The following is a 24,379-nucleotide window of genomic DNA, read 5'->3' as shown; positions in this document are numbered from 1 at the left end:
TATCGTTCCAGCCCTGGGAAGATTGTTCTAATTTGGCAGGGGCCATTAAGACATTCTTTAGAATATCACTAACATGTTGTTAAAGGTTGAGTGATGTGAGCTTTCATATGTATATCTGAAACTATGTATATATGCATATATATACATATATTTCCCTCTATAATTTGTTGCCTACTATTTGAACTCCATCAAATGTGGTGTGGTACTTACGGAGAATGGGTAGGGAGTGTCTTATGATGTGTCGTGCGGTTGGATATGCAGCTATGCAGTCCAGGAATACAATGGTGCAGTTTTATACACATAAAAATACCTCACTGGCTTTTCTAGTAATTTCTTCATACCAAGGGATATTATTGATACTGTTTATAAACAGGTGTAGCTACTATCTTAATAAATGGTAAAATGTCATAGAGTGTGTACATATAAATATATATACATATAATATATATATATATATATATAGCGTTCATCACTATCACTCTCACTATCCTCCCATTGTTCATCGATTTGCTAAGCGGGCCCAGAAACATTGTGAAACTTGTTACTGTGTTTGGCATATCGAATACGTCACGGGTAGCTTGCCAGACTTTGCTGTGCGGGTGAGATACTCTCGGTAGCTTGCTGGGCTCTCCAAGAGGGGCGGAGGAATCAAACTCAGGTCAGCCATGTTGGCTGCATGCAAGGCAAACACCCTACCCGTTGTGCTATTGCTCCAGTCCAGAAGCATTCATACCAAACTCTAAATTATCAGATAGTCCTGAGGATAAGTTAACTATACAAGTCTAACTCACAGATCCCTCAATAGTCTTTTGTAACCACTACCCAATATATATTTGATACATTCAGAATGATTCATATTAGACCAGGAATATAGCTTAGCAGGAGAGCATTTGCCTTGTACACGTGAGATCCTGGGCTGAACTCCTGCCGCTACCACCAAAATAAAAATTAATATATGAATTGAATAACTTAGATCTGCGGATTTGTCAAGCTAGCATTTAGAAAACTAGACTTCAGATTTGGAAACCAACTTCCATTTTTAGCCAAGGACTGTGGAGAAAAATAGGCAATAAATGTGTGACTTATTATTTTTTTTTAAAAAAGGATAATTTTAGATAATTACATGGGCTTGAAGAAAATGGAACAAGCTAATGTTAGAGTGGGCAGACCGGGGAGGGCTGCGTTATCGAGGGTGAGGGAGGAACGCCCTTCTGAGAAAAACCCATGTAGGCCTAGCCTGGGTAAGAGGTAGGCCGTGGAAACACCCTTCTGAGAGAAACACATGAGGGGCTGACCAGAGCTCCCAAATCACGGACAGATCAGATGAGAAGGGTCACTGGCACTGTCACTGTCCTCTCGTTGTTCATCGATTTTTTCGAGCAGACCCAGTAACGTCTCCATTGTGAGACTTGTTGTTACTGTGTTTGGCATATTGAATACATCACGGGTAGCTTGCCAGGCTTTGCCGTGTGGGCGAGATACTCTCAGTAGCTTGCCAGCCTCTCTGAGAGAGGCAGAGGAATCAAACCCAGCTCGGCCGGGCCGGCTGTGTGCAAGGCAAACGCTCTACTGCTGTGCTATCACTCCAGCCCATGAGGAGGGTGAAGAAGTAGAATCAACACATTGACACCGATACGCACAATAGTGGCTCACACTGGAATGTGCCTCAGCCAGACTGCCTCACGGCATCAAGAAATAGAGAGCATTCCTTGCTTTGCAAGCAGCTGACCCGGGTTCAGTCCTGGGCATCACATACGGTCCCCAAGCAAGTGACAGGAGTGATTTCCTGAACACAGAGCTGGGGCAGGGGAGGGAGCAGCCCTGAGCACAGCCAGGATATGGCTCCAAAACCAGGGGCCAAGAAGTAGCATCTTTGTGATTTTTTAATTAGTTTTTTGGGCCACCCACTGTGCTCAGGGACTGTTCCCAACTCAGTGCTTGGGGGTCACTCATGGTAGTGCTTGGGGGACCACTTCGTGCGAGGATCATACCTGTGCTTCCCTGGGTGGCCAGGATGAACTCCAGTGGCCTGTGGTGCTTTCTCTCTGGCCTAGAAGGTTGAGATTAAATACAATTAACCTCTAGACCAGAAATACAGAACCTTAACCAGCTGAGTTTTTCGTCTTCCTAGGACGGCCATAATATTCCTGGGAATGCGTATTGGAATTCTCCCACAGCATAGCTGAAATCACGCGTGGTTGTCAATGAGACTAGTTTTCATTTTTCAAACCCTGGATCGTTTGTTGTCCGCTTCAGCATGCAGGATGACATCAGAATTCTCCGAAAATAGCTTCGTCCTGAAGAACAGTGTGATTTCAGCAATGCTGTGTAATTATAAATGACTCATAACTTTAACAGTTTTCTTGTTGGACTTGAAATATGTTTCAGGCGTGCTGAACTGCAGGAACAGTTTTTGCTGATTCATTTGGGTTTCCATTTGTTTGCTTTCTGTGTTTTTGGCTTGGGTTGTTTTTTGTTTTTTTTTGTTTTTGTTTTGGGGGGTGGGGGGTGGATTGCAGAGCTCTGGGGTTGTTTCCAGTCCAGTGCTTGGGGTAGCCAAGTGCCCTGAGCTGCTGTGACTTGACCAGTTTGTGTTCTTGAGAATGACCCATCATGATCGTCCAAACTAACCTGGACAGGTCGCTGGCTTGTACTTCTGCTTCACAAAGCTGGACATTTAGAAGGGTCTATCTCACAGTGATTCAATTGAAAATGATTTTTTTTTTAATTATCAAAAGGTGAAGAAAAAAAAAGGTGGACATGGTGGCGTCTAGGCTTCACCTGAGGGTCAACTCGGGCTGAGAGAACAGAAAAACCAGTGGTGTCCTCCACAGTGAATAGGGCCAGAAACCTGAAGGGAGGCCCCGAGGAGCGCAGGAGACAGTTCCTGGCCCCTGAGGTGGGACAGCAGAGCTTCCCTTGGGTGCCAAGCGGAGACTAGAGAGGAGAACTTTTTTTTTTTTTTTTTACTTTTTGGGTTGCACCTGGCGATGCACAGGGGTTACCCCTGGCTTATGCACTCAGGAATTACTCCAGTGTGAAGAATTACCCCCAGTGCTCTGGGGACCAAATGGGATGCTGGGAATTGAACCCAGGTCGGCTGCGTGCAAGGCCAATGCCCTACCTACTATTCTATTGCTCCAGCCCCAGACGAAGAGAATTTTCTCTCAGGCGGTGCTGCGTATGAAAAATGAGGTAGACTTTGCTTTCCTCCCTGGTTGGAGTAATCGGGACCAGGTTTATCCTCCCACTTGGTACAGCCCAAAGCCAGACAAAATAAATGAACTTTTTTTTTTCCTTAAGACATCGAACATTGAGTGAAGAGAAGCAACCTCTTAGGAAACTAGTGGGGTAAGGCCTTGAGCGCCCTGGATTCTCTCTTGATAAAGTTTCCAGGAAAGGGGCTGGAGTGATAGCACAGTGGGTAGAGTGTTTGCCTTGCATGCGGCTGACCCGGGTTTGATTCCCAGCATCCCATATGATCCCCTGAGCACCGCCAGGGGAAATTTCTGAGTGCAGAGCCAGGAGAAACCCCTGTGCAACGCCGGGTGTGACCCACAAAGCAAAAAAAAAAAAAAAAAAAAGGTTTCCAGGAAAGGGGGACTCAGGCAGAGTTTGACTAACCCAGGGTCGAAGAGATAGCGGGTTTGGGGAGCCCAAAGCAGCTAGAATGTGGGAATACAGAGCAGAGCACCAAATGGCTGGGGTGAGAGGCACAGGGAGAGACGGCGATACGGCCGCAGTGGATTCCCATGAACGCTGCAAGTCCCAGGCCCAGAGAGGCGGCTCCCAGGATGAGTGTCCATGCTTTGCACGCAGGAGGCAGCCCGAGTTTGATTCAGCAGAGCACGGGCCCCCCCCCCCCTCCAAACACCCTGGGGGACACGCCTGAACACTGCTGGGTGTGTGTGTATTGTTAACCGGACTCACACTGCCAAAAACCCGAGTAGCGAACCTTCACAGTTCACGGGGCATTGGGAGGTCCGCTCAGGAGGGGCTGCCCTTGGTGGGAGGTAACTCTTCGCCCTTGAGTGAACCCTACGTGGTGGCTCCGAAAAGCAAGCTTCAAGGGGACCCCACGGCTTCCACATAAATGAGCTGTTGGCCAAAACAAAGCTCAAGGATATTTGTGGAATAAAAATATAACCGGCACCCAAGTGAGAGGCCGCAAGATGTGGCATCTCATCAAAGGCAAATCAGAGATGATTGTGGGGGGAGCCAATCAAAATGAGGTTCCCAAGTGAGATGTTAGGATGAACAGACGCGAGCTGCGCAAAAAGATAATTAGTCATCAAAAATTATTGTAATTATCCTATAAGTTAAAAAAAATCAGCGACATATAAGACAGAGAAAGGGGAGAGACCTTCTTTGCTCCTTGATTTTCCTTTGGGCTTCATTCCTTTCTATTAAATGCTAGACTTTAGACGTTTGCCAGGTAATTAATTGATAGTGAGTTATTTTTGATTCACTATGGTAATCGCGATGTACTAGAACAAAAATCGCTCGATAAGGGTAAATTTGTTGGGTTCCTGAAAGCTTGGTCACATTTTACACACACACACACACACACACACACACACACAAATTATTCCCATCTCCTTTTCCCCCCACCTTCTTTCTTTCATCGTTGGCTGGGCTGGGCCGGGGGGTGGTCACACACTACTTGCCTTCGTGCGTACACATTTTTCCCCATTTGGGGGCCACACCTGGCTGTGCCCAGGGCTTCCTTCTGGCTCTCTGATCAGGGGTCAGTCCTGGTGATGCTCAGGGAACTGTGTATGGTGTCGGGGGTAGAACCTGGGCCTCTCACGTGCACAGCATGCGGTTCATCGGGCTCTCTCCCTGGCCTGCTTTGCATTAATTTTTGTTTGTTTGTTTTATTTTGTTTGGGGGCCACACCTGGAGGTGGTCAGGGATCACTCCTGGCAGTACTCAGACGACTTTATGCAGTGCCAGGGATCTAATCGGGAGGGGTTTGGGGGACAAAGCGGGGGAATCGTTTACATGCAAGGCAAGCCCGTAACCTCTTATGATCTCTCCTACTATTTATCACTGTATCACTGTCATCTCCTTGTTCATCGATTTACTCGAGCAGGTGCAAGTAACGTCTCCATTCGTCCCAGCCCTGAGATTTTAGCAGCCTCTCCTTACTCGTCTCCCAACGGTATTGGAGGCTCTTTCAGGGTCGGGAAAATGAGACCGTTATATTACTGTTTTTGGCATATCTAATATGCCACAGGAAGCTTGCCAGGCTCTGCTGTGCGGGCAGGATACTCTCGGTAGCTTGCAGGGCTCTCCAAGAAGTATGTATATATATATATATATATATATATATATATATATTTTTTTTCCTTCTATGATTTGTTGCCTTGGGCTGGAGCAATAGCACAGCGGTAGGGCGTTTGCCTTGCACGCAGACAACATGGCCGACCCGAGTTCGATTCCTCCGCCCCTCTCGGAGAGCCCAGCAAGCTACCGAGAGTATCTCGCCTGCACGGCAGAGCCTGGCAAGCTACCTGTGACGTACTCAATATGCCAAACACAGTAACAACAAGTCTCATGATGGAGACATTACTGGGCCCGCTCGAGCAAATCGATGAACAACGGGAGGACCGTGACCGTGATTTGTTGCCTACTGTCCAAGTCCTGCTATATATATATATATATATATATATATATATATATATATATTGTTTTTTCCCCCCCTTTTTGCTGTGTTCCTTGCTGGGGATAAACACCAGGGGTCACACTTCCTGATCATGATACCTCACACGTCTTTGCTTTTACTTTTTATTTTAGCAAAATAGTTTTATTTAGAGAAATTGGAATGGGGGAGGAGAAGGGGTGAGGGAGGAGAGAGGCAGAATGGGCGAGCTTGTGGGCTTCCCCAGAGGAGAGACCCCGGAGCCCGCATCCCAGCTGAGAAGTTCCCAGCGCTCACGCCGCTCACCAGAGGTCACCCTGTTCCGGGCTGTGGTGGCCGGAATCATCTGTTGTGTCTGTGGTCACTGCAGAGTGCCAGGTTCACGCTTGTCCAGGAGGGACGGGGGGACATTTGGACCCGTGAAGGTATGTGTACAAGGCAGATGCTCGTGGCCTCTGCGCTGCCCCTGGGCCCATGCCTGAAATCTTTTTTCTAAATAAAACCCCAGCTTATGAGTTGGCAAGGAAGTAAACATTAACGAAATCCTTCCCCTGAAGTGTCTCTTAGAATCAACCCTGACAGATTCAGATTTGACGTGTAGTCACGGGAATAGTTGTGCTCAGACTGTGGAACAGATGATTAGATCCTCGGGCTGACGGGAAACAGAGTTCAGGACTCATACTCCAGTTTCCCAAGCTATGTTTGGAACGGACTTTCTCTTCACCATCAATATTAGAAACTCAGGCTCGGACTTAGTTCTTTAAAAATAATAAATTTTTATTTATTATTTTATTTTTTATTGGGGTTGGAGCGATAGCACAGCTGGTAAGGCATTTGCCTTGCGTGTGGCCAACCCGGGTTTGATTCTCAGCATCCCATATGGTCCCCCGAGCACTGCCAGGAGTAATTCTGAGTGCAACGCTAGGAGTAACCCCTGTGCATTACCGGGTGTGACCCAAAGAGCCAAAATAATAATAATAATAATAATAAATAATTATAATAGTCTGGAGCGATAGCACAGCGGGTAGGGCGTTTGCCTTGCACGCAGCCAACATGGCCAACCTGAGTTCGAATCCTCCGCCCCTCTCGGAGAGCCCGGCAAGCTACCGAGAGTATCTCGCCCGCAAGGCAGAGCTTGGCAAGCTCCCCGTGACGTATTCGATATGCCAGACACAGTAACAACAAAGTCTCCAACGGAGACGTTACTGGGCCCGCTCGAGCAAATCGATGATCAACGGGAGGGCCTTTACCTTTACCTTTACCTAATTATAATGTCTCTTGGGCTGGAGATATGTACAAAGGTTATGGCTCTTGCTGTGACTCCAGTTCACATCCCAGCACCCCATGTGGTCCTTCATGCACTGCTCGGTCTGAAGCCTGAGCAGAGACTCGAGGAAGCTCTGGGCATGGCCCAGTGTGGCCCCATTGCAAAATAAAGTAATCATAATACATATCTCTCTAATTGGCTAGCAGTATTCTTGCCGTGAGCTTTGCCTTCCTATTGGATAAATACTATTGTGCCTTTTGGAGTTTGTGAAGATTTTTGTTTCTTGACAAGGACAGACAAGGACAGTGATAGTCCAAAGTAAACATTTGCAGCTGATAGTGGTTAAGACAAAAATGTAATAATCTTGAGAAAACTTTACTAGAATTGAGCAAGATGTAATTATGTTTATCCTCTTTTTTTAAAAAAAAATAAAGATAATGATTTTTCTGAAGATAGATTAATTATAGCTTGTGCATTATACTCTAATGTAGCCCCATAATAAGTTTCTATCTTTTATAACTAGCTTATTAAATTTGGAATACTGTCTGAAATCTTATATGACCCAGAATCATTTGAGAATATAATCATTATTATATTTTGTCATGAAATACTGGCTTGTTTGGTTTTTTTTTTAAGAAATGCCTACAGTAATATATAATCTGCCAGTTATTTTAGTCCTCAGATGAACATGGCTAAAATTACGGTCCAGCCCTGCGGTGTTCTCACACTCTGGGCTGCTGGAGCGATCCTGGAGATGGAGAAGGCAGAGAACTCTCCATCACCGTCTGTCCCCTTGGTACCCAGTGCATCTGGTATTTTTTCAGTATGCTCTTGCCCTTCTCAAGTGAGAAGTCTCAGACCCTTCCTGGCTCCTAGCCCAATCCTGCAGCCTCAACTATAGTGATAGCCTCTTAATTAATATCGCCCCCCAGTCCATTCATTTCAGTACTATGAGCGTTCATTTTTCTGGGGAGGTGGGGTGGGTTGGCTCATACCTGGCAATATCAGGGCTTATTTCGAGTTCTGTGCTCACCGATCACTCCCTGCAGTGCTCAGGGGAACATAGGTGGTTTTGGGGATTGAACTAGGTTTGGCCGTATGTGAGGCAAGCACCAAAACCTCTGTACTCTCTCAGTGTTCATTTTCTGGGCAGACCACACCCAGTAATGCTCAGGGGTTACTTCTGCCTCTGCACTCAGGAATTGCTCCTGGCAGTGCTCCTGGTACCTGATGTGCCTTAGCATTTACTTCAAAGGTCCCCAAACTCTAGTCAGTAAAAACATTTATGGGCTAGAGTGAAAGTATAGAAGGTAGGACGCTTGCCATGCATACAACCTACTTGGGTTCGATCCCCTCCGGCACCACATATAGTTCCCATAGCACTGCCGTGAGTGATCCCTGAGCACAGAGCCAGGAGTAAGCCCTGCTCACTGCCGGGTGTGGCCTCCCCACAAAAAAAGAGGGTTGGAAAAGACATTCGCATGCCTGTGTCATGGCACATCTTCACAGTGGCTGTCTTCACAGTAGCTCAAATCTGGAAACAACCTAGAACAGACAACTGGATGAAGAACCTGTGGTATATGCATGCACAGTGGAATACTACTCAGCTCTAAGATGAAATCATGCAGTTTGCTGCCACATAGTTGGAAAGGGAGACTATCAGACTGAGTCAAGTCAGCCAGGAAGAGACAGACCAATACAGAATGATCCTCCCCTCTGCGGGATATAAAGAAAGATAGTAGGAAAATAACAGAACCCCAAAGCAACAGCCTCAAAGAACCAGTCTGCAAACCTGAGCTTCCCTTGGCAGCAAAAAAGGGTGGGACAGGGGGAGGTGGGTGTTGAGGCAGGGAGGGACGTCCGGTCCCTTGAGATAATGGTGGAGGGAAAAGGACATTCTTGGCGGGGCTTGTGGCACTGTTGGGTTGTACTCATGAAACCTTGTCCTTGACAGTATTGTAAATCATTGTGACAAAAATAAAAAGTAATTCATGTCAAACACAGTAACAATTCTCACAGTGTTACTGGGCCTGCTCGAGCAAATCGATGAACAACGGGAGGACAGTGACAGTGACAGTGAATTCATGTATTGATATACGTACATATGTGTATATAGTATGCTAAATAAGACTTAGTGCATTTTTTTTATAATGACTTAGCTTTTTAAGAGGTTTTTCTTTACAGACAATGCTTATGTTATTTAACCACCTCCTGGCAGAATAAATGACAACAGAGGTATCTAAAATGCAGTTTGAGGGGCTGGAGCAATGGCACAGCAGGTAGGGTGTTTGCCTTGCATGATGCCAACCCGGGTTTGATTCCCAGCATCCCATATGGTCCCCCGAGCACCTCCAGGAGTAATTCCTGAGTACAGAACCAGGAATAACCCCTGTGCATCGCCGGGTGTGACCCAAAAAGCAACGAAAAAAAAATGCAGTATGAAGACAGTGCACCCAACCCTGGAGAACTGTCTTTCCCCTTCCACCCCCCCCCACCCCCTACCCAGTCCACCTTCTGTCTGACCCATCACAGACCCTCCAAGCCTGTAAGGTAACACTTGAATTCTAGGGGTGCTGAGAAACAGCAGGCTTTGTGAGAAAGAATGATGGGTTGTATTTTTTTTTTAGAGAGAACCTATGAGATGATGCCTGTGAGCAAGTTGTCATGGTGATAGAATCTATCCGCAGTAGAGAAGGGATGCTCTTTAAGGAGCCTAAGCAAAAAGTGTTGCTGGCCACACTTTTAAGACAAAAATTCCCCTAACCATTATCAAATGTGGAAGAAAAGTGGTACAGTTGATTTTGCATCTGGCATTTTCAACGTGGTATTTTGCTATTTAGACGCTCCATGTTAGCTTTGTGTCATGGGTCTGTTCTAGGGAAGCGGTTTAATATTTAGAGAAAGTGTTTTCCATCTGTGAAATGATTGTATTTATGGAGATACTTATCCATTGGTTCCAATCTATTAAGTTTGCATCTGTGGGTCTGATTTCATTGATTTTTATGCATATACCCATTTACTATACTTCTTGCAAGTTCCCCAGTTTCATTTATTGGCGTGACTTCTTTCTTTTAACTCTTCCCTCATAATTCACATCCTGTTGAGAAAATGATTAAAGAGCAGTTCACTCTTTGGAAATCTTCTTAGACTTTGAGTCCGTGGTTATTTGTTCAGTGTGTTGGTTTCAGGGTTTGTTATGCTAAATTTTATAAAGGCATTTGCTGAACGTAGTAAATTTGAAAATTTGGTAAAGTCTAAAAGGGTATTTTAGTTCTATGTGACCTGAAAATGTGATTAAACTATGAAAAATAAGACTCGCAGTTATGAAAATGCAAGTGGTAAGCAGTTTTTCAAATAAGATACGCTAGGGGCTGGAGCGATAGCACAGTGGGTAGGGCGTTTGCCTTGCACGCGACCAACCCGGGTTCGATTCCCAGCATCCCATATGGTCCCGCGAGCACCGCCAGGAGTAATTCCTGAGTGCAAAGCCAGGAGTAACCCCTGAGCATCGCTAGGTGTGACCCAAAACGCAAAAAAAAAAAAAAAAAAACCAACAAATAAGATACGCTATGAACAAATTTTTTTATAAAGATTGAAATTCTCCTTAACTCTAGCAGGAACCTCTTTAAAGAAGCAGAGATTCTCTTTTTACTGGGGGGGTGGGGTTGGTACACAGGGCTTCACCCAGAATTTCTCAGTGCTTGCTTCTGGCTCTGCTCAGGAATCACTCAAGGTGTGGTATGGGGGACCACCTGCGGTGCTGGGGATTGACCCAGGTTTGCTGCCCACATGTCCCCTCTTCTCTGCAGTGTATCTATTACCCTAAAGCAGATCTTCTTACTTCTTCTTCAGCCATTTGATAATCATGATTTCTGAGTGTCCGTTGGGTCTGACTCTAAGCACACAGGTGATCCGGGCCATTGAGACACGATCTCTTGTCTCAGGAGCTCTGCAGGGTAATTATAGGGGACACGGCTGGGTCGTATTAAGGCAGGGCAATGGTGTTGTAACACTGAGAAAGTGCTCTGGGAGTTTAGGTAACAGGGATCAACAAGTAGACAGCAAAGATGTCTTTTTTTTTTTAAAGATAAGTTTTAAGAATTTTTTACTAATATTAGTTTTACTTTTCTTTAAATAAAGTTTGGAGAGTGACCGAACACTGAGTGTCATGTGGCATAATGATTAATAGTAAAAATCACTTTTGTGTTCTTTTTTATCCCATAGGAGCCACACCCAATTGTACTGTGGGTCACCAAGGCTGGGGTTTGGGATGCAGTGGTGCTAGGGTTTTGCATATGCTAAGTATGTCCTTTACCCCTTGAACTTTGTGCTGACTTCTACCTTGTTCTCAATAAGGATTTCCTTTCATCATCATCATTTATAATTTCCTTCAAAATGTAGTTCTGTCTTCAGTCCTTCAGCAACCCTTCCTGTCAGAATAAGTGTATGAGCTTCTTCCTCTTGATTCCTAGAGATCACAAGATCACGACCATCCTGTTATTCGTCGATTGCCTCGAGCAGGCCCCAGTAACGTCTCCTTCATCCTAGCCCTGAGATATTTTTTTTTTAAAAAGTGCCATATTCAAGGCTCTTTCAGAGTTAGGAGAATGAGACCCTTCATTGTTACTGGTATTTGGCATATTGGGTACGCCACGGGGGGTTTGCCAGACTCTGCCGTGTGTGTAGGTTATATTCGGTAGCCTGCCAGTTTGTCCAAAGTAGGAATAAGATGATAAGATGTTGCGCGGCCGCGCACTTCTGGGAGCTTGGTGTGATAATCTCTGGATCCTGGCTGTTGTTGGGGTTACACGGCAGTTGGTGGGTGTAACTGTCTAGCTACTTGCAGGTCGAGTCCCAAACCGTGCAGGCTTGGAGATCTCAGCCCCGGGTCCCACACACCTGGGTTCCTCTGCCAGTTCTTTTATGCATGAGGCTCATCCAAGTGTGTGGAGAGTGGTCCCAGCATGGCCTTGGCTGGGGCCCGGAGGTCTTCAGCTGTTGGGCCCTGGTTAGGACAGTCAGGCACAGGGTAGGAGACTCTGCCTTGTTCTCTCCCGGGAGCTTGGTGTGATAATCTCTGGATCCTAGCCATTGTTGGGGTTACACGGCAGTTTAACTGTGTAACCGTGTAGGATTTCTAGAGAATCCTCGTTTATCATTACCAGAGCATTGATCTATAGCATTAATTTCTTTCTTTTTTTTTTTTTTTTTTTTTTTAGTGAAACACCATGAGGTACAGTTGTAGATTTACAATTTTTTGTGCTTTGGTTTCAATTATACAATGATCAGATACCCATCCCTCCACCAGTGCCCATTTTCCACCACCATGGATAATATCCCTCCCACCCCCACCCCCCCATCCCCCCTGTCTCTGTGGCAGGGCAATCCCCTGTGTTCTCTCTCTCCTTTTGGGTGTTGTGGTCTGCAAAAGAGGCATTGAGTGGCAAACATGTTCAGTCCATAGTCCACTTTCGACATGCATCTCCCCTCCTGGGAGGATCCTCCAAACACCCTTTATTTGGTGCTCCCTTCTCTATCTGAGCTGCCCTTTCCCCTAGAATGCCCGGCTGGCCACTAAGCTATGGAGTAATCCTCCTGGTGCTGATCTCAGCTATTCTTGGGTATTAATCTCCTATTTTGTTACTTTATATCCCCCAGATGAATGCAATCTTTCTATGTCTATCCCTCTCTTTCTGACTCATTTCGCTTAGCATGATACTTTCCATGTTGTACCACTTGTATGTAAATTTCATGACCTTATCCTTTCTAACAGTGTAGCATTAATTTCTAATTATTGCTTCATGCTCCTCACTGAAGCTATAAAATATGTATATATTCAACCTAACTTTATTCTTACGGCTATCTTAACATTATCTCATTATCTGAGACTCTGTAAATTTTTGTTGAACTTGGTCCTAGAGAGATAGAACAGTGGGTCGGGCAGTTGACTTGCCTGTGGCCAACCTGGCTTCAATCCCCCACATTCCACATGGTTCCCTGAGCACCGCCATGAGTGATTCCTGAGCACAGAACCAGGAGTAAGCCTTGAGCCTAGCTGGGTATGGCCTTTTTTTTTTCTTTCTTAACAAAGGTTGCATTTGGTAAAAAAAAATAGATATTTATAGAAGGTTGTTGATTGAGGAATTGATGAATTCAGCATATTTTGAGATAAAACTCACAGGAGCGATTGATGGATTGGATGTGAATAATGACAAAGCTTGAGGAATAATTAACAAAAGCTTTAGGAACTTGGTGATTTCACTGAGAATGGAGAAAGAAGGCAAAGGCTGACATGCGATCCTTTTTCAAGAAGGTGTTTCGTTTCGCCAGAGCTGCCAAATAAGCACATGCACATCAAAGAAGAGATCAGGTCAGGAACTATCAAGCAGTAAGTGGCATCGAGATGGTCATTAAGACGACCAAGTTGGATGAACTTGTTGTGTGAGAGAATATGAGACATGGGGAGAAGTGGGCCCAGAGCCATGCCACTGCTTCTGCATTCATGGTCTGGGGCATCTGGAGAAGCCTTGAAAGAAACCAGGAAAGGGGCTGGAGTGATAGCAGAGTGGGTAGGACGTTTGCCTTGCACGCAGCCGACCCGGATTCTATTCCCAGCATCCCAAATGGTCCCCCGAACACCACCAGGAGTAATTTCTTAGCGCATAGTCAGGAGTAACTCCTGTGCATCACCACGTGTGACCCAAAAAGCAAAAGAAGTAAGGAAAGGAAGGAAGGAGGGAGGGAGGGAGAGAGAGAGGGAAGGGAAAGATGGAAAGAAAACAGGCAAGAAGAAAAATGAGAGGAAACCCATCATGTACTGAAGGTTCTCAAGGACACTTGAGAGATGATTGTTGCAGGTGGCCGTAGGGGGCCTCCCATGCTGGGCTGGGGTTTGGAAACCCACGTGGAATAGGTTGAAGACTAGGAAGAAAGGAAAAAAGTAGAAATCTGTAGATGGCCAGGAATGGGAATCGTGTTTCTCAGGAGCACCCATCACAGGTCCAACCTTCTAGAAGGTTTCGTGGAGTCTCAAACTCCTGAATGAGCCTGCTGAAGTCTGGTCCACTTAATCTTGCTTTTGCCAGGCCTAATTATCTGTTCTTCAGATCCCTCTTATAGTTTCCTAAGAGGACTCCCAGCTCTTACTTCTCTGCTTGTCAGTATCTCAACTCTTGTCAATAACTCAACCCATCTGAGCTAGGATAGTCTCCCTAAAGCACAGCTTTGCACATACTTCTCTGCTTCTTACAAGTCAAACCAGGTACTGGGAAAGGTACACTGGTGGAGGGATGGGTGTTGGAATATAGTATGACTGAAATCCAGTCATGAACAGCTTTGTTTTTTTAACAGATTTTTAATTAATTTTTTGCTTTTTCGGTCACACCTGGTGATGCGCAGCGGTTACTCCTGGCTCTGCACTCATAAGTTACTCCTGGTGGTGCTCAGGGGACCATATGGGATGCTGGGAATGAAACCCAGGTTGGCCGTGTGCAAGGCAATCACCCTACGCACTGTGCTATCACTTCAGCCCCTCATGAACAGCTTTGTAAGGGTTTGTCTCACAGTGATTCAATAAAAAATTTTAAAAAATCAAACCAGGGCTGATAGTCCAGTAGGGAGGACATAGTTGACCTGGGTTCTATTTCCAGCATCCCCTATGGTCCTCTGAGCAGCACCAGGAGTGATTCCTGAGTGCAGAGCAAGGAGTAACCCCTGTGCATCACCCAAAAAGCCAAAATAAAAATAATAATAATAATAGCAATAATAATAATAATAAACCAGATCGTTTTAGGCTGGCACTCAGAACCTTTGTTTTACCTTTCTCTCTCACTTCTTAGTCTTCATTCATTCTGTTCTTTTGAAGAAGTTGCTTTTCCCTAAATCTTAACCTCCATCTCTGTCTTTAGTTTTTATTGTTAACCTGAGGTAGTGCCTTTTCCCTCTGGTTTTCTCATTGCTTGTATATATATTCATATACTACCTCTAGCAAATTAGAAATCCTCCCCCCGTAATGAGAAAATGTGAAGGCTTTCAGTTCTATAGTTTTACTGAACCATTTTTTTAAAAGTCCCACATACCGGGTTTTATTTTAAACAACAATTATATTGCACCGCCACTACTGCATACAGCCTTCTTTATTACGAATTCGCACTGGAATAATTTATTGTCCGAAAGGAAGTCCCCTGGAGTTTTTGTCCTCCACTGTGGGTCATGCTGCTCTATAAATAGAGGATGTCCTAGAAAGAGCCAGTCATTGCTAGGTCTCTCTCTCTCTCTCTCTCTCTCTCGGTAGCAGCCTTCCAATGACTTGATGAAGCGCCCAGGTGAAACGGTTCCCTCAAGGGGAAGTCCGCTTTCCTCAACTGAGCGGCTGCTCCCTAATAAAATAGACACTGGATTCAAGAATTCTTATGGTCATTTAATTTTCAGGATGGAGGTTGAAGAAGAATAGTGTCTGAAATTATGACTTCTGGTTGGACTTTTTCAGACAGAAGGTACCTTTCAGAAATTTTGCTCACATTCTAAAGGAAAGCAGGGGTACTTTATAAAAAAAAATATACAACCAAAGAATAAAGAATTGCTCAGGGGCTGGAGCGATAGCACAGTGGGTAAGCATTTGCCTTGCACGCGGCTGACCCAGGTTCGATTCCCAGCATCCCAGATGCTTCCCCGAGCACTGTCTGGAGTAATTCCTGAGTGCAGAGCCAGGAGTATCCCCTGTGCATCACTGGGTATGACCCAAAAGGCAGAAAAAAAAAAGAATTGCTCATTAGGATAGTAAACTGAGTATTCAGTCATCGTCTCCATCCATCAGTGATCTGGGGCATGCCAGTGTGAGCATATCCATAAGCAGTCAGTTGAAGTTATCTTTTCAGACCCTTCTCTCATTATGCTTGTCCCCTCTCTGTGAGGCATTTCAGATTTCATGTCATTGCTGGAGGAGAAAGTGAGTTGTAGGCATGTCTAACTTCTATCTAATTAATCTTAGAAAGCAGGATGGATAGAATGAAGTTGGACTGTTGGCCGAAGGCAACAGTTGCATCCTTTCTTGAAAAGAGACCGAGACTAACATTCTTCTTCATTTAATGCACTAACTTCTTGGTTTAATGAACTGTGATGCTACAGCACCATTATGAAGAGCTGGGCGTTTTAGAAAAAAGAGGAGTGAGTTGACCATTTGATTTAAGGACCTTCACTTGGCTGTTGCAAGAATAGTATCTGCTTGGCCTTTCAGTAGGCAGCTTGGCAGTCCTTCTGCCAGCTGTTAATTATAGTCAACTCTTTCAGAACGTGTGGGCTAGTATAATTAGCAGCATGGAATACTGACTGGAGAATTCAAAGTATACCTAGGTTTTTAAGTACGTGGTAGATGTGACTAAAATTTAAATGTCTCATATTTTGATTATAGTAATACCCTCTTATTATATAAACTTACCTCTTTGCAATTAATTTTCATGAAAATTTTGTACAAAATTTACAACAATAAAAAAAAAGAAACCCTGAAAACAATATGCCTTGACTTCTTTGTCAAAAAAAATAGTTTTATGATTGTCCATCTATTTTGGTTACTTTTGGGTTAATTTTCCCAGGAAATTTGATATTTCAGCATCCTTAACTGCCAGTGACAGAATTATAAACCAGAGCGTTTTGTGTCAGGATGAGCTGTGACCTCAGTCCTTTGAGATGTGCTTTTTCTTTTACTTAAAAGGGGGAAGTAACTGTGCCTATTCTGGATGGTTTTATTAAATATCCTTCCCCCCCACCCCCACCCTCTGGTTTGTTTCTGGTTTGGGGGCCACACTCAACATTCTCGGGGTCTATTTCTGACTCTGCTTAGGGATCATCCTGGGCAGTGCCGAGGACCACTCTGGGGATTGAACCCCGGGCTCTATGCATGCAGAGATGTGTTCTAGTCTGTTTCACTCACTCCCTGGCCCCTTAAAGACCTTAAAAATATATTTAGGGGCTGGAGAGATCGTACGGTAGAAAGGGAGCTTGCCTTGCACATGGTCAACATGAGTTCGATCCCTGGCACCCCATAAGGGTCACATGAGCACTACCGGAGTGATTCCTGAGTGCAGAGCCAGGAGTAACTCCTGAGCATTCCTTGGGTGTGACCCCAAAACACACATATACACATATATATGTGTGTTCATATATATTATTTGTCCATGAAGGGAAATAGTCTAGGGCTTATCTAAGCTGATTTTTGCGGCGTGGGGTGGTATTTAGGACCATATTCACTGGTGCTCAGAGTTTATGCCTGGCTCTGTGATCAGGCATCACTCCTAGTAGGCGCGGGGGACCACATGGAGGGCTGGGGGTCAAACCTGGGTCTACAAGGCAAGCGCCTTGCCTGCTGTATTATCTCTCTGGCCACTAAATAAGTCACATATGAGATGGTTCCTGTCTGGCATTAAAACATTCTGTCTCTTCCAAAAATGTTTTATATTTTCTTACAAGTGTTTCCATGTTTAAATAGATTTGTCTTGGTAAAAAAAAAAATTAGTCATTACTAATAGCACATGGAATAATAACAGAAAGACTGAAACTAGTAACTTTTAGGCCAATTGTAGTAGTAATTTCAGTAAAGCGTGGCTGATAGAGGCATTTAGAAATATCACTTAGCATTTCAAATATGTACATTTTTTATCAGTTTCCATTAGTAATAGATTATTCTAAATTTATACTTTCTTTCTTTTTTTTTCATTTTGTACAGGAAGGAACTCGAAGCCTTCAAAGGTAATTTTGGATTTAATTCTTTGCTTTAAAGTAGATGAGTTCATTGATACCAGATGTTTGCTGTTGATCTTTAAATCAGACAGTTTGCATCAAAAACTCAAGTTTGCTTAATGCTGCTTTTGTAGGTTTTGTTTAATCACAAATTGTTTTAATATTCTCCTTTTTTTCTCTAACACATGTACCAAGTGAGAGGTTCTTCTAATGTTCATTAAGGGTAATTGATTAGGTCTGCCTGGTTTTGATGCTGAGGTTGTTGATGAGAGATTAGGACGATTCTAGTGTTTTCTATGCAGCTCTGGGCTCGAGGAGTGGCCAGGGTCTGCCCTGGGAGGCTGCGGCTCAGCTTTGAGCTCCAGGAGGAGGGTGGGGGATGCAGAAAGGTACCCCTGCTCTTGGCCACTTGGCTTCCCATGAGATCGTCTCTGTGTCCGACTCTGCCACGCTCACATACCTGACGAAGTCTCCACCTTTGCAGGCTCCATTCCTCCATCTGCAAAATCAGAAGCTCTCAGGAAATACATTCTGAGATACTGGAAGCACCCAGGATCACTTTTTCAATTCAGGGAACTTTCAGGGAAGGTTGGACACGGAGAAATGATTCTTTACCTTGTTGACCCTTCCTGGGAAAGCCAGAGCTTTCCAGCATTCCAAGGCCCTTCCTAGTCCCCGTGTTTTGATCACTGATCAGCAGGTAAACAGTGAAAACACTGTTCTCAGAGAGAGTCAACTCAGTAACCAGGCAGGTTTTGAGTTATGGACCATTACATTTATATTTCACATACAAGCTACTGTTGACCTTTAGATTTACCAAGTCATTAAAGATTTTCCAGATATTTACAACTGTATGGTGTTCGGATACTTTAGAATAAATCCCTAGCCTTCAAGATAACAAATATACTTATTCCTACTATAACTACAACTGTGAACAGACTTGTTTTGGGTGGATTTCTATTTGACTACAGTTCGAAATGGTTAAGCTCATGACTAATTTGTTGAGGATGAAGTTAAAGGATAGTGTGATAAAATGGATTATTATGACTATTATTGTTCTTTGTGAACTACTCATATACATTTAACAGCAATTTAATATCATATTTGAAATTCTCATGAAATGTTCTTTCTCTCCTCATTCATTTAGTTGACTAGCACTTTCTTACATAACATTTAGGGAAGAAAAAAAAAGCCATCATGTTAATATTAAAAGACAGACAGTGACACAGATTATACAAAATGTCAACTAGCATCTCAGTGTTGAGGCACTTTTTCAGTATGGCAGCATTTGAAGAAACAGAAGAGACCTTTTGCAAATGTTAGGCAGTTAAATATTATGTAATAGGATCATTTCACTTATGCTGAGATATCCTGTTAATATATATATCCCCCTAAATATGTACAGCATTTAATAGTACATCTGACCCACTAAATTTCAAATTTGAACAAACCCCAAATTGAGTATTGTATCATATCTAGATTTTTGTAGAACCAGTTTTCATTAAAAATTCTTTCCTCTCGAGTGTTTTGCTATATTTCAAAACCATGATTAGCACATAATTAGAAAATTCTCACTTGTCTTCTAAGACATTAGTGAAGAAAAAAGATTTCAAATACATGTAACAGTTTTATTTGCTGTTGCCTTTGCCTTTTAGAAAGGTTGCATGAAAACAAAATGTGTCATTTATAGATATATTTTGAGCTCTATTTATAAGTTAAAGAAAAAACTCACAGTGGGGACAAGAACACAAAATCAGTGCCTTTCAGAGTGAGGAATGGAGAATAGTGTCATCTACCTAGTTCTGAATTCTTTCTTCTGTGTTCGATGGAGGTTAATGATTTAAGTCATCCTTCACTGGTGCCATGGAGGCATTCTCTATCATATTATTGAGACTAGTTTTTTTATTGTTTGCACCACTTAAGCAATAAGATTTTCTGTGATCCCCACACTTCGCATGTGTCTAGACCTTTTTGTGATATTTCCTAGGTATTGTTTTTGTGGGACCTTCCTTAGTAGAGCTAGTGGCTGTATTTGGTGATGTTCAAGAGCCAGACAGGGCTTTGGCTCAAACCGGATCCTGGACCCGCCAGGCACACATGCCAGCCCTCAGAGTTGTCTTTCCGGTTCAGTGTTGGTCACTTGAATATTAGTTACTTGAAACAGGCAGATTGTCTTCCAAGTCTTTCAAATTTTTTTTTCTGTGAGGAATTAATTCCATTACTCTATATATGTCACGGTCACGGTCACAATCCTCCCGTTGTTCATCGATTTGCTCGAGCGGGCCCAGTAACGTCTCCATCGTGAGACTTGTTGTTACTGTGTTTGGCATATCGAGTACATCACAGGTAGCTTGCCAGGCTCTGCCGTGCGGGCAAGATACTCTCGGTAGCTTGCCAGGCTCTCCGAGAGGGGTGGAGGAATCGAACTCGAGTAGGCCATGTTGGCTGCGTGCAAGGCAAGCGCCTTTCCGCTTTGCTATCGCTCCAGCCCATTCTACATATGCAATGAAGTTTTTTTTTGCTGTTTGTAAACTCCTAAAAGACATGGAAAATTGTCCATGAATAGACATTTTTGTTGTTTAGGAAGTATCGTGCAGTGGTAAAGAACAAGGCGAAGGAGGGTTGATTAGATATCGATTTTTTCTTTATAAGATTCCTGACTTAATATATATGCATACCCACTCTTTTCCCTTCACCTAATTACCTCCCCAAATTAACCATCATTCTCTGTAATATCAGAAGAATTACAAACTAATACCCAAACATACTCAGTACTCCTGACTAATTGGCTATTTGCCAGCACATCCTAATCACTCACTTTAGCTTCCACTATCTTCATTGAATGCCCACCCAGCATGAATCATGTTTACTCCTAAATTCATTTGTATTTGTTCTTGTTATTAAAACATATAGTTTGACTAAATATTAGATAAAATGAAACATCATAGTTAAGGAGAACTGTTCATAAGAAAATTTAAGGTGATTGCTTGTAAGACATAATATAGGTAAGTAGCTTTGAGAGGGGAAAGTTGGAGTAGTGGATGGGGCAGAGAGAGGGGACAGAGGCCAGCATCCATCCCTGGAATCCCATATAGTCCCCTGAGCCCACCAGGAGTGATCCCTGAGGAGTGGCCCCCAAACAAAAACAAAAGCAGTATGAGAGAGATGCAGAGTCAAGGTCAATGGAGAAGAGAAAATGGAAGATATAAGGAGTTGGTTAAGATCCTAGAGAAGAAATCACATCTAATGACTGAGATTCCCGGCAAGCACACGTACTGGCACCACCACAGTCAGAGATGTGCAGGCCTCCCTGAGCACCACAGCCAAGTGAGCAAGCTCCACAGCCTGCCGTGCCCCCAAGCCCCAGAGGCAGGCATCTGTGCAACCCGCGTCATTGCAGCAAGGGGTGGGGGAACCTGGTTTTGAGAAACAAAAACACAAACAGAGATGACGGAGCTTATGATACCCAGACAAGTTATCCTTTTATTTTTTTATTTTTATGTAGGAGTGCTGCTATTTATTCAGCCACTGATTAGCTGATTGAATTGGGCATGAACTCCACCTTACTTTTTTTTTTTGTTTCATTTTTTTTTAATTTATTTATTGAATCACCATGAAAGCAGTTACAAAGCTTTCGGGTTTAAGTCTCGGTCATATAATGAAACACCTGTACCTTCACCATTGCCCATTATCCACCACCAAAACCCCCAGTATACCCCATTCCACACCCTCCCCCTACCTGTAGGGCAGATGATTTCCACATTACTCTCTCTCTACTTTGATTACATTCAATATTTTGATACCAGACCGACCATTATTTATATGGGATTTTACTCCAACACTCAGATCTGCTGAAAAGGCAACAGTAGACAATTTGTTTTCCATTGCTGGTTATGAATAGCATATGATGTTGCGTGGCTGCAGTAGTGGCCATGCAATTTTGAAATTCCGAAATTTTAACACTTAAATCTGGAGGGATTTCTGCCAAAACCTGCTGGGTTCCGAAATTTGTTCCAGAGTCTCTGGGATCATGGCTGTTAAGCAGCTTGATCAGGAGCCAGAAAGGCTGTTCGTGGGTGGCAAATCGGGGTCTCGTTGGGACTGGGAGGAAAGGGCCGGCTCCTCCCCTATCCCGTGAGGCCCTGCGTGTCTCATCACTGCGGGCCCAAACCTGATTGACCAGTGACCTCTGGAGGATGGCGGCTCTGGGCCGCCAGGGGGAACAGGCCAAGGCATGAAACCTATTCCCACCTGGGTTGGCCCATTGCCGGTAACCTACTGCAGGGACCCGACGCATTTCTGACAAAAGCCACTGGGTTTCGAGATTTATTTATGAGTCTCTGGGATCATGGCCATTAAGCAGCTTGATCAGGAGCCAGAGAAGCTGTTCCTGGGTGGCAACTCAGGGTCTCATTGGGATGGGGAGGAAAGGGCCAGCTCCATCCTCATCCCGTGAGGCCCTACGTGTCTCATCACTGTGGGCCCAAACCTGACTGTCCAGTGGCCTCTGGAGGATGATGTGTTCCACTGGGCTGCCAGGGGGAACAGGCCAAGGCACAAAACCTATTCCCACCTGGGGTGGCCCAGTGCTGGTAACCTACTACAGGGACCAGACACATTTCTGCCAAAAGCCTTTGGGTTTCGAGATTTGTTTCTGAGTCTCTGGGATAATGGCCATTAAGCAGTTCGATCAGGAACCAGAGAGGCCATACCTCCAATTATATAGCTGAGCCGGAGGTGGTTTGTGGGTGTGTCTCCCACATACCTAACTTTTGGCTGTTTACTTTCTTGGTAAACTTTACCCCAAGTTTTTGGGGTCTGGCCAAAGGCACAGCAGCAATTTTGGGGTATCTGGAAGTCTGAAGGTGCCATCAGGCTGCTGATGCACTCGCCTCACAGATACAGATTGACCTGCTGGCGGCATCATACCCCCCGGACAGGTAATCCTTAAGCAAGATCCCAACACTTCCCAGGGATCTTACTTAAGGATAACTTGATTCTCAGGGAAGGAAAGAAGCCAGTGATACTGGAAGACTTTTGTAAGAGGGAAGGAAATAATTTTCCGGGAATTCACGTTGTGAAAAATAGTCTGCCTTTGCAAGACTAGACTCCAAAGTAGCATTCAAAACCAGAACAAATCTGGCTCGATTAACAAAAGAGCTGAGAACCGGGAGAGCTGAGTGAGAGAGCCACAGAGCGTGGTGATCTGGGACGGCCATGAGGGCATGATGGAAATGACCTGGCCTAGAATTCAGGCTGGACAGGAAAGGCCCAACCGGCTCAGTAAATAAAGATGTGAGAGGCTCTGGGGACCGCCTATACCACAAGGATGGAGAACACCGAATTGGTTGCAGTGAACCTCCCAGTAAAAGAAGGAACTTCAGTTTGAGATGAAAGAGATTCCCAGTGATGATGATAAAATCCTAGTTAAAATTAGAAGTTTTGAAATGCAAGTGTTCATCTGAATCCAAGCATTTGAGACCACTGGGGATGTCACTTGTCTGGACAACTTTTGGATGTGGACTGTGCATGCCATGCCCTTCTAACTTAGCAAGTTTTAAGAGCTGAGCTGCCTGTGAGGTCTGGTTGAAAACTTGGGGAAAGTTACTTGGGCCAATCCAAGAATAAGGAAGACAGAACTATTCAGCTGCTGTTGGGCAGTATGTAAGTGACATAGAGTCAAACCATAAGCTTAGAGAGGAAAGCAGATACTTCATCAGATATGTGGTAAAACACCAGAAAAGAGCTGTCTAAGGTGAGACTAATCCAGTCTTTAAGAGAAGTGTCGGCACTTGAGCTGGCCCTCACTGATAACGTGGGCAGGCTGAAAGGGGCACCGGAAGAAGAGTCCCGAGCAACAGCACAGGGTCAGAGCTGTTTATTTCATTTTCTGGAATACAAGTTGGAATTTAACTTCTTGTTCAATAGAGAACTACAAATAATTTGCTACAGCTGAAGCATATGGTGTGTGGGGTGAAGAATTGAGGGAGGAAGCTGCGATGTAGGCAGCGAACAAGTGATGCTCAGCTTCTGTGTCATGCCTAAGAGTCTGGCTTTTTCCCCCCTGGGACCAGTGATCTCCAAAGAGGGAGGCGACTGGGTGGAAACAAGAGGAGTAGAGAAGAAAACTAGGGTTTCTGTGTTCGTAGGCCACACACGCCGCATCTCCCAGGTGCTCATGTCCTTCTTTAAAATTTCTCTTTGTGTTCAAATGATGCAGGAGGTTAATACAGGAGTTTAACTGCATCAACATATGATTTGTGAAAATACATCATTTGGGGGTGCACGGGAAAAGTTTTTGTTTGTGGCGGGGGTGCATGGTTGAAAGAGCGGTTGGTTACTGGTGTAGCTAAGAGAGAAAGAGGGCTGTTGGGAGAAGGCAAAGCATCCCAGTGAGGCTGTTAGAATCATATGCAACAGAGGTGCCCAGACTTTGGTGGCACGCTGCCCTCTTTCTAGAAAACAAAACAAAACAAAATACCAGGTAATGTAACAAAACACCAGATGCTCTGACCTCATAGTAAGCAAACAGAAAGCTCTCCTCGGTTGTACCCAAGAACACCATTGCCCCCCACCCCATCCCATCGTTCCAGCGGCCCGAAGTGGTTGTGTTGCCCTCTTTGGGAAGCAATGATAATAGAAGATAAATCAGAAGACCTAGAGTAAAAAGATTAGTCGGGAAACTTTAAAAAGATGAACATGAAGGAAGCGGTGGAATAGCAAGAAAGAAAAAG

The 24,379-nt window shown here is 44.3% G+C and overlaps 1 protein-coding gene across 1 annotated transcript in view; it reads left to right on the top strand.

The window, feature by feature from the left end:
• The window catches only part of DTNBP1 (dystrobrevin binding protein 1), a 105,067-nt gene that overhangs the window by 41,505 nt on the left and 39,183 nt on the right, over positions 1-24,379 (top strand). The window contains exon 7 of the mRNA XM_056132269.1: positions 17,632-17,654. Within this exon, the coding sequence (XP_055988244.1) occupies positions 17,632-17,654 (23 nt within the window). The remainder of the gene's footprint in view (positions 1-17,631; positions 17,655-24,379) is intronic.

This window comes from Sorex fumeus, unplaced genomic scaffold, assembly GCF_029834395.1.
Source record: "Sorex fumeus unplaced genomic scaffold, SorFum_2.1 ptg000094l, whole genome shotgun sequence".
In the NCBI taxonomy this organism is placed as follows: Eukaryota; Metazoa; Chordata; class Mammalia; order Eulipotyphla; family Soricidae; genus Sorex; species Sorex fumeus.
This window is presented reverse-complemented; position numbering and strand designations above follow the sequence as displayed.